The following is a 14,538-nucleotide window of genomic DNA, read 5'->3' as shown; positions in this document are numbered from 1 at the left end:
GAGAGTCCGCCTGCCGATGCAGGGGACACGGGTTCGTGCCCTGGTCCGGGAGGATCCCACATGCCGTGGAGCGGCTGGGCCCGTGAGACATGGCCGTTGAGCCTGCGCGTCCGGAGCCTGTGCTCCGTGGCGGGAGAGGCCCGCGTACCGCAAAAAAAAAAAAAAAAAAAGATTAGGATGAATTCCAATGGTGGAGGGCCTGAATGGTAGGGGATATTTGGGTTGGAGTCAAAGGAGGCCTGGATGACTTCTAGAGAGGGGTGTTATCTGATTTCCCTGGGGTGGTGTACAAAGTGATGGAGGGGATTGGTGGTATTCATATCACAGAACATCCATCCAGTCCTAAGGACATGTAGTGGGCATAGTTTGTGGTCAGTTTGGATTGAAAAGGTGAGGTTCTCATGGGTCAGCAAATTGTATCAGGTCAAGAAACTCACCAAGAGGGGGGCTAGTGATATAAACAGATTTTCTTGACTTTTGGTCAAAATACTCTAATGTGAATAAATGACAAGAATGACATTCCTGCACATGAAAGAATGCTCAGATTTTTTTTTCAGTATGAATGGAAGATGTTCATGGACACAAATCAAAAATTTGAACTTGGATATGAGTTTTCTTTTTCTGCATAAAGCTTTGCCAAAATTCTCTGATAAAGGGATTTTATTTATTAAAGACCTTATGATAATGCTCAAAGATCATAAGGCTCCCAATAAAGGATAATCTGTTTGAATTTCACAGATGGTGTTGGAATGTAACAGGCTGACATTTCTCAGTATATACCTCCCAATGAGATTAAGTCAGTGAATGCATTTTGAAAAAGTGTAATGCCAGAACAAGGTATTTATTAACTATAGGACTGTTCCACAGAAACACTAGGATAAGTAGAGGGCTTCCTTTTTCAAAGGGCATGTGAACAAAATGAAATGCGCTCATTTGCCAATGGCCATTTTTTTCAGTTTAGTTTTACCGTTGACACATATGTTAAGGAATCTGCATGTGTCCTCTGCCAAAAGAAAAGCACCTTGCACAGAACGAGGACAGAAGACGCCCATAAATCACACTGGACACATGCAGCTCTGCAGCGAGACTCAAGAGACATTTACCAAAGTGTCTGACATCGGGGAGGCCTTCATTAAGGGGAAACTATAATGTTGGTTATTATCACGCTCACCAGGCAGATAGCATGTAGATTAAATATGGGCTTCTCCCAAGCCCCCAACCATGCTAAAGTAGGGACATGGTTAAAATGGTTGGTAGAAAAGTTTATGCTATTACCTTTACGACCACAGTTAAAGAAATAAAGCAATACGGACTAAGTTCTTGGGTCCTTGAGACAAAACAGACAAGACTAACAAGGAAACATGATATTCCTTCCATGCCTCGTACCTCTTCTGTAGAAAAGAAGATGGCACAAGTGAAGGATCACAGGCACTTGAAAAACAAGGCATGGAGTTTGGCCAAGAATCAGAGCCACAGGCTTAGGGAAACAGCTAAGAAGTCTAGAGAGAAAATCTAGTAATTGCTTTCCAAAAAATCCATGCCATGTTTTTCAGGTACTAGCTTTTATGGCCTCTTGTCATCTTCAGTGACTGCCCTGGTGCTGAAATTATAGGGCTAATCATATTGACTTCCTTCCAGCTGTGAGTTTCCACGAGGGTGTGTGCAAGGGTGGCTGGATAGGAGCAGCAGTATGGAAGGTTGGAGGCTGGGGGAGTGGGGACAGGAGGAGGAGGGCAAGGAGAAGGCATTGATTAATTAAAAAATGCTGATGGGGCTTCCCTGGTGGCGCAGTGATTGAGAGTCCGCCTGCCGATGCAGGGGACACGGGTTCATGCCCCGGTCTGGGAGGATCCCACATGCCGTGGAGCAGCTGGGCCCATGAGCCATGGCCGCTGAGCCTGCGTGTCCGGAGCCTGTGCTCCACGGCGGGAGAGGCCACAACAGTGAGAGGCCCGCGTACCGCAAAAAAAAAAAAATGCTGATATAACTCTCGTACAGTTAAAGAGTTAAGCAGAACATAAAAGAACCTGCTAGAAAGTAATGTTTTAGCACATTCTGATAATGAGGATAGATTTCTATTACTGCACTCAAGTGTAAAGCAAAGTTGGATTTAATTTTTCCATTTAAGTATAGGGACGTATAGGGAAGATAGAGAAACCGAAAAGATGTAGCAAAGCAAAAGTCCCTGTTACAAATTTAAAAGAAACGGCAAAGGGCTTCCCTGGTGGCGCAGTGGTTGAGAGTCCGCCTGCCGATGCAGGGGACACGGGTTCGTGCCCCTGTCCGGGACGATCCCACATGCCGCGGAGCGGCTGGGCCCGCCCGCGCACCGCAGGAAAAAAGAAAAAGAAACGGCAAGGTAAATGTGGTGTATCAGTCTTGGGTGTTGAGGTTCTGTGCTTTCTAACCTGTTAGTAACGGGTCAATTTATTTATAGCACTGTCAATTTATTCCCGTGGTTATTTAAGTAGTATTTTTATTTCTTTCAACAAAGTTCTTAGGTTAATTTGTATTTAATATCTTGCTTCAGTAGGCCAGCTGTGATGGGAGTCTTAGCAATTTTTTCTACAATACAATAGCTAAGGAAAGTCTGCTTTCTTCCTTTATAAAAACATAGGCCCTCCCCTCTATAAATCTATTCCATATATAAACTCGAATATGAGAAAGATGACACAAACCAGGTTATTCATTTTAAGTAATTAGAAGAGCAAAGGATGTGAAACCATCTTTATGTCAATCAACAGATGATTGGTTCAATAAATTACAGTATAGCCCGGCAATGGAATGCTAATGCAGCTGTAAGAAGGATGACGCTTCTTAATGAATTGATACAGAAGAAGCTCCAAGATGTAATTTGAAGTGAAAAAGCAACTGTAGAACATGTTATTTGCTCCCATTAACATACAAGAGTGGGGAAAAAAGAAGAGATATGAGTAGTTTCTCAGGAACACAATATTCCCTTGAAAGGAATACAAGAGATTGGAAACAGTGTTTCTCTCGGGGGAGGGATATAACTCGACTAGCAAAGGGGTAGATGTGATAACTCTGATCGTGTACCCCCCTGAACCATGTTAAGGTATTACCAACTGAAAGAAAACAAAATGATTGGGAGGAGGACACTTTTCTTTGTTAGACCTCTTTGGCTTCAAGCATAGTCTTTTCTGATCTCCATCCCTGCACCACTTAAAATCAGGGGATTTCATAGGCAGTTGCCAATCCTGGGCTTTACCCAGTTGGCTGAGGAGGCTACTTCCTCTGGACACTAATGTGCAACGAACCACTTCTTGGCTCAAGCACCCAGGGAAATGCTTGCTATGTCAGAGTCATGACATTTTCCTCCAGCCTACAGAGGCAGTAAAGGATTGTACTATCCAAGAAGGCAAGAGAATTCCAGTCTACGTCCACAGAAAACTACCAAGAAACTGGAGAGATCAATGTTGAAAGGCAAGTGTTCATCACCCTCCTGGACACATACATGCATTTGTTCAATGGGAAGGATAAAGTACATGAAGTCTAGAAACACAGTTATTATTATTATTAGGTTGTGTTTCTAGACCCTATGGACACCCTGAGTATTTATTGTTTTCCACCTCACTCCCTTCCCTGGTACACATAATTCACGTTTCTCTTTATCAGACGGACATCAAAAGTTGGCAGAACTTCACTCTTTTATCACCAAAGAAAACAAAAATATAAAAAAGAACCTTATTTGGAATGGAAAGAGCCTTACTGCACTGTCAGCAATGAGTAGGATACTATTTATTACTAGGCATCTAAATTTACCATCTTTGAAGAATGCTGAGAAAGGAAGAAACGTCTCCCTCCCTGGGTGGTTAAAGGATGTGTGGGTTCTGAGAGCAGCCTGGAAAGCCAACTGATGCCTAAGAGGCGAAAGTCACATGCCACAGCAGCTGTGGCACAGTGGAGCACATAGAACTAGTGACGTGAGCAAAAGTGATCATTCAGGTCTTCAGGCTCTGACTGCTACAGAGAGGACATTAAAGGCCGTCACCAGCAATATCAACACAACAGTCAGGGTCCATTTTTTTTTTCCTGTTTTCAGAAGCCCGGTCTAATCCAACCCACGGGGCAACTTATAAACATGAGCTTTCCTTATTTATATATAGCCTATGATGCTCTTTAGAACCTTTAGGTGAATATCAACCCTAAAGATCAGTTACAGAAAAGATTTTTAGTAGGAGACAAATCTTTAATCTTCATTAAAGTATCACTATTTTTAAACCTGTATGTGAAATTCTGCCAGATTTCCCCAAAGTTAATGATAAACTGAAACAATCTCATTAATGGTCCATAGTGTGAGTGTACAGAAGAGGCACAGACTCCCATGAGGCCATTAAGCTCTGCCACAGCAGGACACCTAAGTGTTCTCAGCCTCTCTTACCAAAAAACCCAAAGCAAAGGAAAGTGGTGTGCTACTTCTGATCGGAACTAAACAACTGTGTCCCCTCATCTGGCAACCGGGTGCCCACACCACTCACACTCTTCACTCTCCACGGCCGCATAGTTGCCAACTTCCTTGAAGCTGATGTTTCCCAGGTGGAGAACTCCCGCCACTATCTGCAGCACCAGCGCCTGCTCCTCCGCAAAGATCCCAATCACGTTCATCGCGTGCTGGAAAAGAAGAGAGAAGCGATCCAGACAAGTCGGTCCCCAGCTATAGAAGCACATCAGAAAGACGCCAAACTGCGTGTGCAGTCACACTCGGCTTAGTCTGAGATGGCAGCAGGAAGTCCCTGTAAGACATTTTCACTGACCAATGCCCTCTCACACATTCAAGTCTCAACATGGTGCTGGAGAGGCAGTTCCGTCTTTACATAGAGAACGTGTAATCCTCCAGGAATAAGGGCGAGAGAGCTCTGGGGGGAACACAACCAGATGGAGCGGCAGCTGCATGGTCAACAAGTCCGTTTTCGTCCCTTAGTTTTCTCCTTGTTGCCACTCCTCTCCCTCTAAGGGCACCAGTGCCCCTTTTCCAGCCACTCTCAATACTCATAGATCTTCCTCTTCACTGGCAGGGCTGAGAATAAATTGTACTTGCAAAAGGATGGTGATTAAAAAATCTCCAGGAAAATCAAATAAAAGCATCATTAGAAAAGCCTTGTTTCTGAGGTCCATTAAATTCAATAAAAGGAGCTGAGATGCCTGAGTCTTAGATACCAATATCCTAAGAGAACTGTACTCTAGGACCAATGCAGGCCTATCTGCCTTTTTTCTCCCAGCTCTTCTGAGACCATGCGGCCCCTTGATGCCATCTTCTTCCCTGGCACCCGGGACACACAAGCACAAAGGTCAGCTTCCCCTCAACTGTACCTCCAACTGCCCGTTCTCCCACTTGGTTCTGGATCTGGGCTGAGGGAGGAGGCAGGCTGGTACCCGACTCAAAGGGCAGTGGTGATGCAGTTCTTTGAGGCTAAATGGGTGGACAGCCCACCTTCAGAAAGTTCTAGACTGACTTAGTAAGTCGTTTCCCCAAGGACGTGAACCCTCAATCATCTACCTGGATTCATACCTTGTACCATAAAATGCATAAATCGTGAAGAGAATGGGGTAGAGGCTCTCCTTCTGACCTATAAACACAGAGGGGAAGAGAGAGCGGGTGGAGAGAGACTGAAGGCGTCCTATGATTTCTAAACCTGATTAAGATCCTAAGAGCAGTTTTTGCTTTGCTTTTGAAAGGAAACAGCTCAACAACTGTATAAGCTGTTGGCAAACAGGTATGGTAAATGCATTACCCACGACCGTTTTTATTTGTTAATCAGAGCACCTGCAGCAGGTAATGATGATTTTTTTTTTTTTTACCCATTTAAAATCATTAAGTGGTCCTCCAGCAACTGGGCACATGGCTATTTAAGGGTGTTTACAAGTGTGTTTCAGAAAATGGAGTGCTTCCAGCAGCATGAGGTGGGAATATCGGGCTGTTCTTTGCTTTGCTAACCTCCCCTGCCCTTTCCGCCACAGGCAACGCCCGGTCTGAAGAGCTGCCCCGCGCCAGCACTTACCAGAGTTTCCTGAAACTCCTTCCTGTCGTCAATGCCATCCACCGTGAAGGACCCCGAGAGGCTCAGGTAGTAATAATAATCCATGGTGGTGATGCCCAGGCTGTGCTTCTGCTCTGCGGAGGCGCCCTCGATGAGCTGGAGCAAGAGAAAGTGGCGTGTGCGTGGAGAGGCCCAGAAAGCAATCGAAGGTACCGCACGGTTCCTGTCACCACCAGCCCCGGAGCCCAGGCGATGAGACTTCCTATCCCTGCTTCCCAAACGGATGGGTGGTCCAGTTGCAAAAATATGGAGGGGCTTCAGCATATGTGCTCTCTGTGTAGTAGCCCCAAATCATCTTTGCAAATTCTAATTCTTAACTCTGATTAGACCTGCAAGAGCTGAGAATTTTCCCTTGTCCGATACAGGGAACTGTACGGTCACACTGGTGAGACCCCTTGGAAAAGTAGACAGCAAGCCAGATGACAATTACTTTGTTCCTGCTTAGCTTGCACATGGCTTTTTAAAGTGCAGCTGGACCCTCCCTGCTTCTCACTGAAGGGTGCATAGTCAAGAACAGCCTCAGGTCCCCCTTGCTGGTGTCCTGTCCCTTGGCTTTCTGTTCTATCTCTGGTATTTGCCTTAGCTGTGAGCAACACCCTTTTAGGTGTGCTGGAAAATGTTCAACTATCCATTCTTGAGCTGGGGGTGGGGACTAGAGTTGTAGTTTGCTGACTTTCATGGTGTGAATCCTCCTACCATGACTGATTTCAAACTACCAAGAAATGTCCCTGAAGGGAGAGATGCGAACAGCCCATGCAAGCCAGTGCCAGCCACTGCTGGCTCCCAGCCGGCAGGAGTTAGCCCCATCCACACTCCTCCATCCTGGTCAAGTTCCTCCTGTCACCCCGGCTCCACACCCTTAAAATAGGGAACCTCATCTCCATGACCGAGAAGCTCTAGGTCATTTGACGACATCAGGTTCCCTGAGTTTTTTCCCCTATCTCCTCAAAATCTTTTTGCACCACTCTCTCTTCCTTTCTTCCTTCTGGCTTTCTGTTTTTTTTCTTTTTTGGGGGGTGGGCGGGGTGTCTAAGGAAGAACTTCTCCCACCTCTTTCTCAGTCTTCTCCCCACAGTATGTAGCTCCCTGAATCTTCAAACACCCCTTTCTTTAATTTTCTCCCATCTACAAACACATGCTGCTCTTTGCCTTCTCTAGAAGCTTTTCCTTGCCTCTGTGAGATCCTTCAAGCTAGAGAACCTACTTCCTCATCTGGCTTCTTTCTCGCCATCGCCATTCTGAAGAAATAACCCTCATGGCTGCTTTCCAGGGGCTGAGGCCACCAGGCCTTTCTTGATCCCAAGGCCCTTGCCCCATCCTTCCCCCCAAAGCTCTGAACATGGGATCCTGGCCCACACTCCCCTCCCCCGAGCTCCCTCTGGCTTTGCTGACACTGCAGGATCTTGGCTTTCATCCTCTGACTACTTCCCTGGGTCCTCAATGCCTCCTCATTCTGTAGGTGGTCCCCAGGTCCCCAAGTCCTAGATGGGCATGGTTTTTCTCTCCACACTCACTCCCACAGGAGTCTCCCCTATTTCACAGCTTCGACTATTACTTCTATGTCAGAATCTGGAACTCTGTCTTCCCCTGATCTCATCACTTCCCCAGTCTCTAATCTGGGGATTTCCAACCTGTAGGAAGAGGAATCTGGAGGGGCATGGGGCTGGCTTTTTTTTTGTGTGTGGTATGCGGGCCTCTCACTGTTGTGGCCTCTCCCGTTGCGGAGCACAGGCTCTGGACGCGCAGGCTCAGAGGCCATGGCTCACGGGCCCAGCCGCTCTGTGGCATGTGGGATCTTCCTGGACCGGGGCACGAACCCGTGTCCCCTGCATCGGCAGGTGGACTCTCAACCACTGTGACACCAGGGAAGTCCGGGGCTGGCATTTATTAAAAGGTGTCTGGGAAATAATTATGAACTTCTATCTGGTGCTCAATAAATAATACACTATGTGTGTGACGCATGAAATTACTTTTCAAACATCTATACATTTTGCTTGGACTGATATAATTAAAAACATTACTGAATTAACAGAAGTTTTGGTCATTTATGTATGCTTTCAACCAACAGATGCCAACCAGAAGAATTATTTGTCGTCACCTAACATGTCTATGTAATTGAAAAGACTGAATGTGAGCTACCAACACAGCTTAACTGCCTTCAAATCCAATGATCTTCAAACTATAACAAAAAATAAATTTAAAAATCCCCCAAAACCACTGCATGCCAACTCTTCAAAGAAAATCTAATGTGGATCCCCAATATATGAAGTACTAATACATAAATCCATACATTAAAAAATTGTGTATGGTATCATTAAATTTTTTTAATACTTAAAAACATTTTAAAAATAGTCAAAGCAAATGACTGCTGAAGCCTGGAACACACGTTCAAAGCAGCTGGCATACTGCTCTAGCACCAAATTCTCCATGGCTTCTGAGAGTCTAAGCCAAAACTTTTTGACCTGGCATGAAAGATCCCAAGTCTATTTCAAGTCTTTTGTCCAACAGTTCACCTTTTGGAGACCTCTGCCCTTGCAGACCAGCTGGGGCCTGACTCATACATTAGCCTACTCCTCCCCCCTCCCCCCTCTCCCTCCCACTCCTGCTTTGTTCAGGCCACCTGACTTGCCTGAGTCAATCTCCCCTCCATGCTATCCTGGGCTTCCTTAATGGCTATCCTTACCATCCCAGCCAAGTCTTCCCTTGTGAATTCCTATTTGGCAAAGAATAAAACATTCCTACTTTTGTTCTGAAGTGTGTCAACACTTTCTTGATTATTTTACTCTAGGGAAATTTTTGTCTTCTCATCCCAACTAGAACTCATTGTTCTTGCAGGTAAGGGCATTCTCACAATTCTTTTGCACACTGACTTACACATCCTACAGCAATAAAGACTCCTGGGCTTGCCAGACTAGACTGTCTAAACCTGAGGACTGAGAGAAGAAAATTTTAAATGTGGAGAAGGAATAAGGAAGTAGGAAAGAAATAATATAAAGGAAAACCTGGTAAAATATGTGAAAATTCCGCTCTCCAGGGTTCCTCATCACCACCCTAGATTTTTCCAGAAGGAAGTTGGAGATCTTTCCACCATCTGGTTCCCCACCAGGACTGAACTGGATTTCAAAGTATTTTCCCTGCAAGAAAATTAGGGATTTCCTTCAATGGTTGGTGAACAAAAACATGATGTTCCAAACAGGCCTTGGATATAGCATATAATTCAAGGAAATTCATTAATGAAAGATATGTTCTGAATTATTCCCAGTTCTGGTCTAGACTTCCTCACCATTTCCTATCAGACAATAACCCATGCCTTTGTCCAATCACACAATTCTGTATTGAGAGAGAGAATCTATCATTCTAACCTGACTAAATAAGGATATGCTCACTATATTCCTTCCCATTTTCCCCCAGTAGGTGCTTGCCTGCTAAACCGGAAGCTGTAAAGAATAGGACAGAAAATCACATGGTCCCCTTGATCTAACAAGAGTGAACTCTATCTGCCTCTTTCAGAGGAAGCAAATTTTCCCTTGGGCAGACTTACTTTAATGGCTTTGAGCAAAAGCAATCCCTTTTTACCTCTGAAGCATCTAATATGCTTATGTAAAATAAAAACACTTGGTTATAAGTCCTTTCCAGCTACTTATGGGTGTGGGGATTTTTGCTACTGTTGTTAATACTTCCTTTTAAATTACTGCTAATAGGGAACAAAGGAAAATAAAACCCTTGAGGGTAGCTGAAAAAGGTGTCCAGATTGTTAAGTAAATGATTTTTTTTTCCCCCACTACAATCTAGTTTCTCTCCAGTCCTCAGGAAGGTCCAGGAGGGCAAATATAAATGAAGAAAAAGATGAAAATGTGGGTTTTAGGGAGTGGTGTGGCCTAGGGTCAGACTGGAGAGCATGCCCAGCCTAACTGCATTCACATTTAATATTTGTAAAATGTGTATGCTGTTGAAATCCCTCCATCTCAGGGCTGAAGCCTGCCAAGCAGCAAGTCTCCAACTAGAACCATAAACTCACTAAGGAGAAGGAAAGCCTGCTGCGTGTTTTTCCTGCTGCCGACAGCACCTAGCACCTGCTGTGTTCCTGCTAAGGTATTCGCCAATTCCAGGTATCAAAAAGGCTACAAAGGAAAGCCACCATCTAACTGTCTATTTGTTTTAATCTGCTGACTCCTTCCTTTCCCAAAAATAAACCCAAAAATAAACATCCAGAAGCACCACAAACCGCAGCTATCCCAAATTACGGTGGTTCACGAGAAAAGTCTGCTGAACAAGACCCCTCTGCTTCCTACCGTGGCCATCCTTCGCCATCTTTCCCTTCGGCCACATTCTGAAGAGAATAATTCAGTGTCCATTTGTGTACAACCCTACCACCCCACTGCCATTCCCCGTCAACCTGAGGATGGAAATGAAACAAAACAGGACATCAAATCCAGGAAGGGCAGATGTGGTAAACGGCAAAGTCTCAAGTCCTTCTGGAAATGGTTCACAACCTTGGCTACATGTTAGAAAGACCTGCGGAGCCTTTAAGAAATGCTGCCTTAGGGGGACTTCCCTGGTGGCGCAGTGGATAAGACTCCGCACTCCCAATGCAGGGGGCCCAGGTCCGATCCTTGGTCAGGGAGCTAGATCCCACATGCATGCCACAACTAAGAGTTCACATGTTGCATCTAAGAGTTCCCATGCTACAACTAAGGAGCCCACGTACCACAACTAAGGAGCCAGTAAGCCGCGACTAAGGAGCCTGCCTGCCGCAACTAAGACCCAGTGCAACCAAATAAATAAATATTAAAATTACATTGAATTTAAAAAAGAAAGAAAGAAAAAGAAATGCTTCCTGATGCCACCCCAGACAAGTAAGTCAGTCGCTAGGGACTGGCACCCAGACGGGAGTAGCTGTAAAAAGCCTGGGTGTTTTTTATATGTGGCCAAGTTTGAGAATCACTGTTCTAATGTAACAGAAATGCTTATACACAACTCAAAATTGTAATATAAAAGGCAAAATCCCTTATGAGAGAGCAAAAAGTTTAGTTTTGTTGTAAAGCAGCCTGGGGGAAAGAGGAAACTGTATAAAGAAAGGATATGATATTTCCATTAGTAAATGAAAAGAAACCTCAACTCTTGGTAATGTTTTATTTCTTAAGTTAGATACTGGGTACCCCAATGTTCATTGTATTATTTTAAAATAGTATTTGAAATATTTCATAATGTAGTTCTTAAAACTTGAAAAGATTTATAAGTGGAAATAGATGAATTTTTATGATTCACACAACATATCCATTTTAAGTGAAATTACCCATAATCCCACGCTGATGCCACTTCTACCTCCCCCTACTAATCACTGTAATAGGATATTCAAACTTGGATTTGCAGACACCTTAATTATGCTTTATATAAATGTGCATTTTAAAATAAATAGGACCATATTATAGATATTGTTTTGTAAACTTCTTAAAAAAATTTAACAATATGGATATCTTTTAAAATAAATCATTATTAACAGGGAACGTGGATATTATACACTAAAAGTATTGTTGGGTCAAAGACAATGAGTCTTTTAAACTTTGATAAGAATTGTCAAATTGCTCTCCTGGGAGGTGTCAGTCTTCAACCAATAGCGTCTTTTCTCCTTAATGTTTCATGATCTGAGAGACAGAAAATGATATATGGTTTTAATTTACATTTCTCTCATTATTAACGAGAACATCTTTTGATGCCCCACCAGACTCCACTACGTGTGTGCACGTGTGCACGTGTGTGTGTGTGTATGAGAGAGAGAACTGCCTTTCTGTATAGTTTTCCCATCTTTCCATCAGGGTTGTACGAAATTCTGTAATCAGAAAAATAATAAATGCCGGGTATTTTTGTTTTGCTTTACAAAAACTGACTGCTGTAGCCTCCTTGTCCAAGGATAAAAAATAATTTATATTGGAAATATCAAGGAAAATATTGATATGGTTATCTTCCTGCTCTCTAAGGAAGGCAAAAGAAGGGGGATGGGTAGCTAGAGAGTTAAATTTGGTCAAGTCCATCTTTACAAGGCAGACTGAGATGGACAACTGGCATTGAGCAGAAAAATGAGAGATGAACAAATGAGTAGTCTGAATAATATTAAACAGCGAGGAAAGTGAGGATAATTCTGACAGATAAAACTCACCAGGGAGCTTAACAATTACTGCATAAGAACTGAGCAAGAATTCTCTTGGAAATGGAAGCTTCCTTCCAACACAGAAGGGTAAAAAAGAAATCGTTTTTCTCCAAAATTCTCACTTATTTATTTTAAAATGGTCCAGAATCCACCTCACAGATGGCTCCCTAAATGCTTTACTGCCAGACATAATCTATGGTTGAGATAAGATACAAAATCTACATAAATCAAAGCTACTGAGCAAACATTCATTTCTTTGCAAATGTGGCTTTTTGTCAAGGGGCATATATTCATATTCATCCTTGCCAGCCTTCCAATTTACCCCCTCAGGAGACACTCAGAAAAACATCTCAATAGGCATTCAGGCATTTGCCTGATATCTTCATTCCCTTGGGTAAGTGGGCCAGTTAGAAGGAATCTGTAGACTAAGTCCAGTCACTTTTACATGTCATTATGTCACATGAACATGCAAAAAACGCACACACAAAGCCAAGAGGGGTGGGGTAAGCAGTCGGCTCCCTCTGGCTGACAGAGAGGAGGAAGTTTCTTTCCAGGGTGCCGGATCAAAGTGCTTCCTTCAGGGTCCACAGATCAAGTTCTATGAAGCAAAGCAAGGCGACAAGACCTGGGATCTAGTCTCCTCAGTTCTTTGTCAGGGAAAGAAGGCTTTTTCTCCAGGGCCCAAAGCAAACTCCTCCAAGACCAAAGTTGACACTTCCATTTTCCTTAGGAAGGCAACTCAAGTTGAGAACTGGTTTCAAAAATTATCTTATTTACATCCCCAAGGCTCAAAAATAACTTGAGTCAAAGGGCAAATTGAAGCCTGGCAGCTCGCCGCTAGAGAAAACGAGGAAAAGATTGAAAGAGCGGCCTCCTGATGATGTGTGAAAACCCCCTATTTCCTCGGGGACACAGGACTTCAATCAGGAATGTCAACATCATCAATCAGGTGACATTCTCTATCATAGGAAAGAAACTCACAAATCGGCTGGAGTTGTTGTTCCGGACCGTCTTGGCATTCCCGAAGGCCTCCAGCAGCGGGTTGGACTGTAGGATGATGTCCTTGACGTGCTGTCACAGCAAAAAGACCACAGGTTAGGAAGATGCGAACACCTACTCCACGATGTAAAGCCAGACTTTCCCAAGGACATGGTTTCTGAATATGGTGAAGGTGAGAGGCCTCAAATCCAAGTCCCTGGGATTTCTGGAGGATTTACTCTTTCCTCTTGACAGACCTAACCCTGTTTGTGTGGTCATGCCTTCCAGCTCCCTTGACTTGATGCAGGATTCTCTGGAGCCAGGGTGCCACCATAAATCAGGATCTACAAACGTTCCCGGACTGGGTTTCCAAATCGGATGCTGCACCTTCATCCCATGCTCCCTGTGTATGGGGCATCATGGCAGGACGGGGCATCTCCTTGGGTTCTGACTGGAGGCTTTACTGTCACTACTCCCGTTCTACTCAACTTCTCTCCCCACCTACTGCATCCCGCACTCCCTCTCTTCACTGCAAGTGAGAGGCACCTTGAGGGAAATTAAACAGTTTCTCCTCCCCAAACAAAGCTGCAGACACAGTCTTGTGCTTCCCGAACTTTCATGTGTGTGAATCACCTGGGAATCTCATTACAATGCAGATGCTGATTCAGTAGGTCTGAGGTGGGGCCCGAGAGTCTGCATTTCTAACCAGCTCCCCAGTGCTGCGGGTTTTGCCAGTTCTTTCCCACTTGAGCAACAAGGGTCGACACTGGATGGTGTGGAACAATTCCTGGCCTACTGGAGGGGAAGAATTTGGTTTTCATACACCCCAATTTGATGTCAGACTGAAAAGTACAAAACACCCCATGGGCAAAGACAGCTCAACAGATAGGAGTTGATGTTGGAGAGGATTTTGAACAAGTGAGTCATTCCTTGTACTTCTAATTATTCACATGCTATGGTTAAACATGTTCCAGAAATAACAAGTCTCTGGCTTGTGCTCTTTAGCTACTGACTAATTTCAAGCCAAGAGCTCTCTGTATCCTTGTCCTCCTAGGAAAACAGGAAGAGAAAAACCAACATTAAACGTCTGCAGTCTGGCCACTAGGTCGTCGCCTGCAGCAAACAGGACTAGATGAAGGCACTAACTACTAACTATGTAACAGCCAAAGTGCTCCTCTGGCACCGCCTGGACATTCAGAAGAGGACCGAGAACTGGAATTCCATCAACCAGCACACGTCGTTAGCAATGGAAGGAAGAGTAAATCATGGATGGTCCCACCAGGACGTCGGTTTCAAAGCTTAGAAAGATACTTCTAAGCATGCTTCTCCTTTAAAAACTCATGGATTCATATA

General features: G+C 44.2%; 1 protein-coding gene across 2 annotated transcripts in view; it reads right to left on the bottom strand.

Moving 5' to 3' along the window:
* Positions 1 to 14,538, bottom strand: part of MYO1E (myosin IE) — a 208,231-nt gene that overhangs the window by 67,008 nt on the left and 126,685 nt on the right. For both annotated transcript variants that reach the window (XM_060097270.1, XM_060097269.1), the window contains exons 6-9: positions 13,189 to 13,278; positions 9,062 to 9,193; positions 6,021 to 6,155; positions 4,500 to 4,632 (exon numbers count right to left, since the gene is read on the bottom strand). In XM_060097270.1, the coding sequence (XP_059953253.1) occupies positions 4,500 to 4,632; positions 6,021 to 6,155; positions 9,062 to 9,193; positions 13,189 to 13,278 (490 nt within the window). The remainder of the gene's footprint in view (positions 1 to 4,499; positions 4,633 to 6,020; positions 6,156 to 9,061; positions 9,194 to 13,188; positions 13,279 to 14,538) is intronic.

The sequence above is a fragment of the Mesoplodon densirostris genome, chromosome 4, assembly GCF_025265405.1.
Source record: "Mesoplodon densirostris isolate mMesDen1 chromosome 4, mMesDen1 primary haplotype, whole genome shotgun sequence".
NCBI lineage: Eukaryota > Metazoa > Chordata > Mammalia > Artiodactyla > Ziphiidae > Mesoplodon > Mesoplodon densirostris.
Note: the sequence above shows the minus strand (reverse complement) of the source record. Positions and strands in the feature narration are given on the sequence as shown.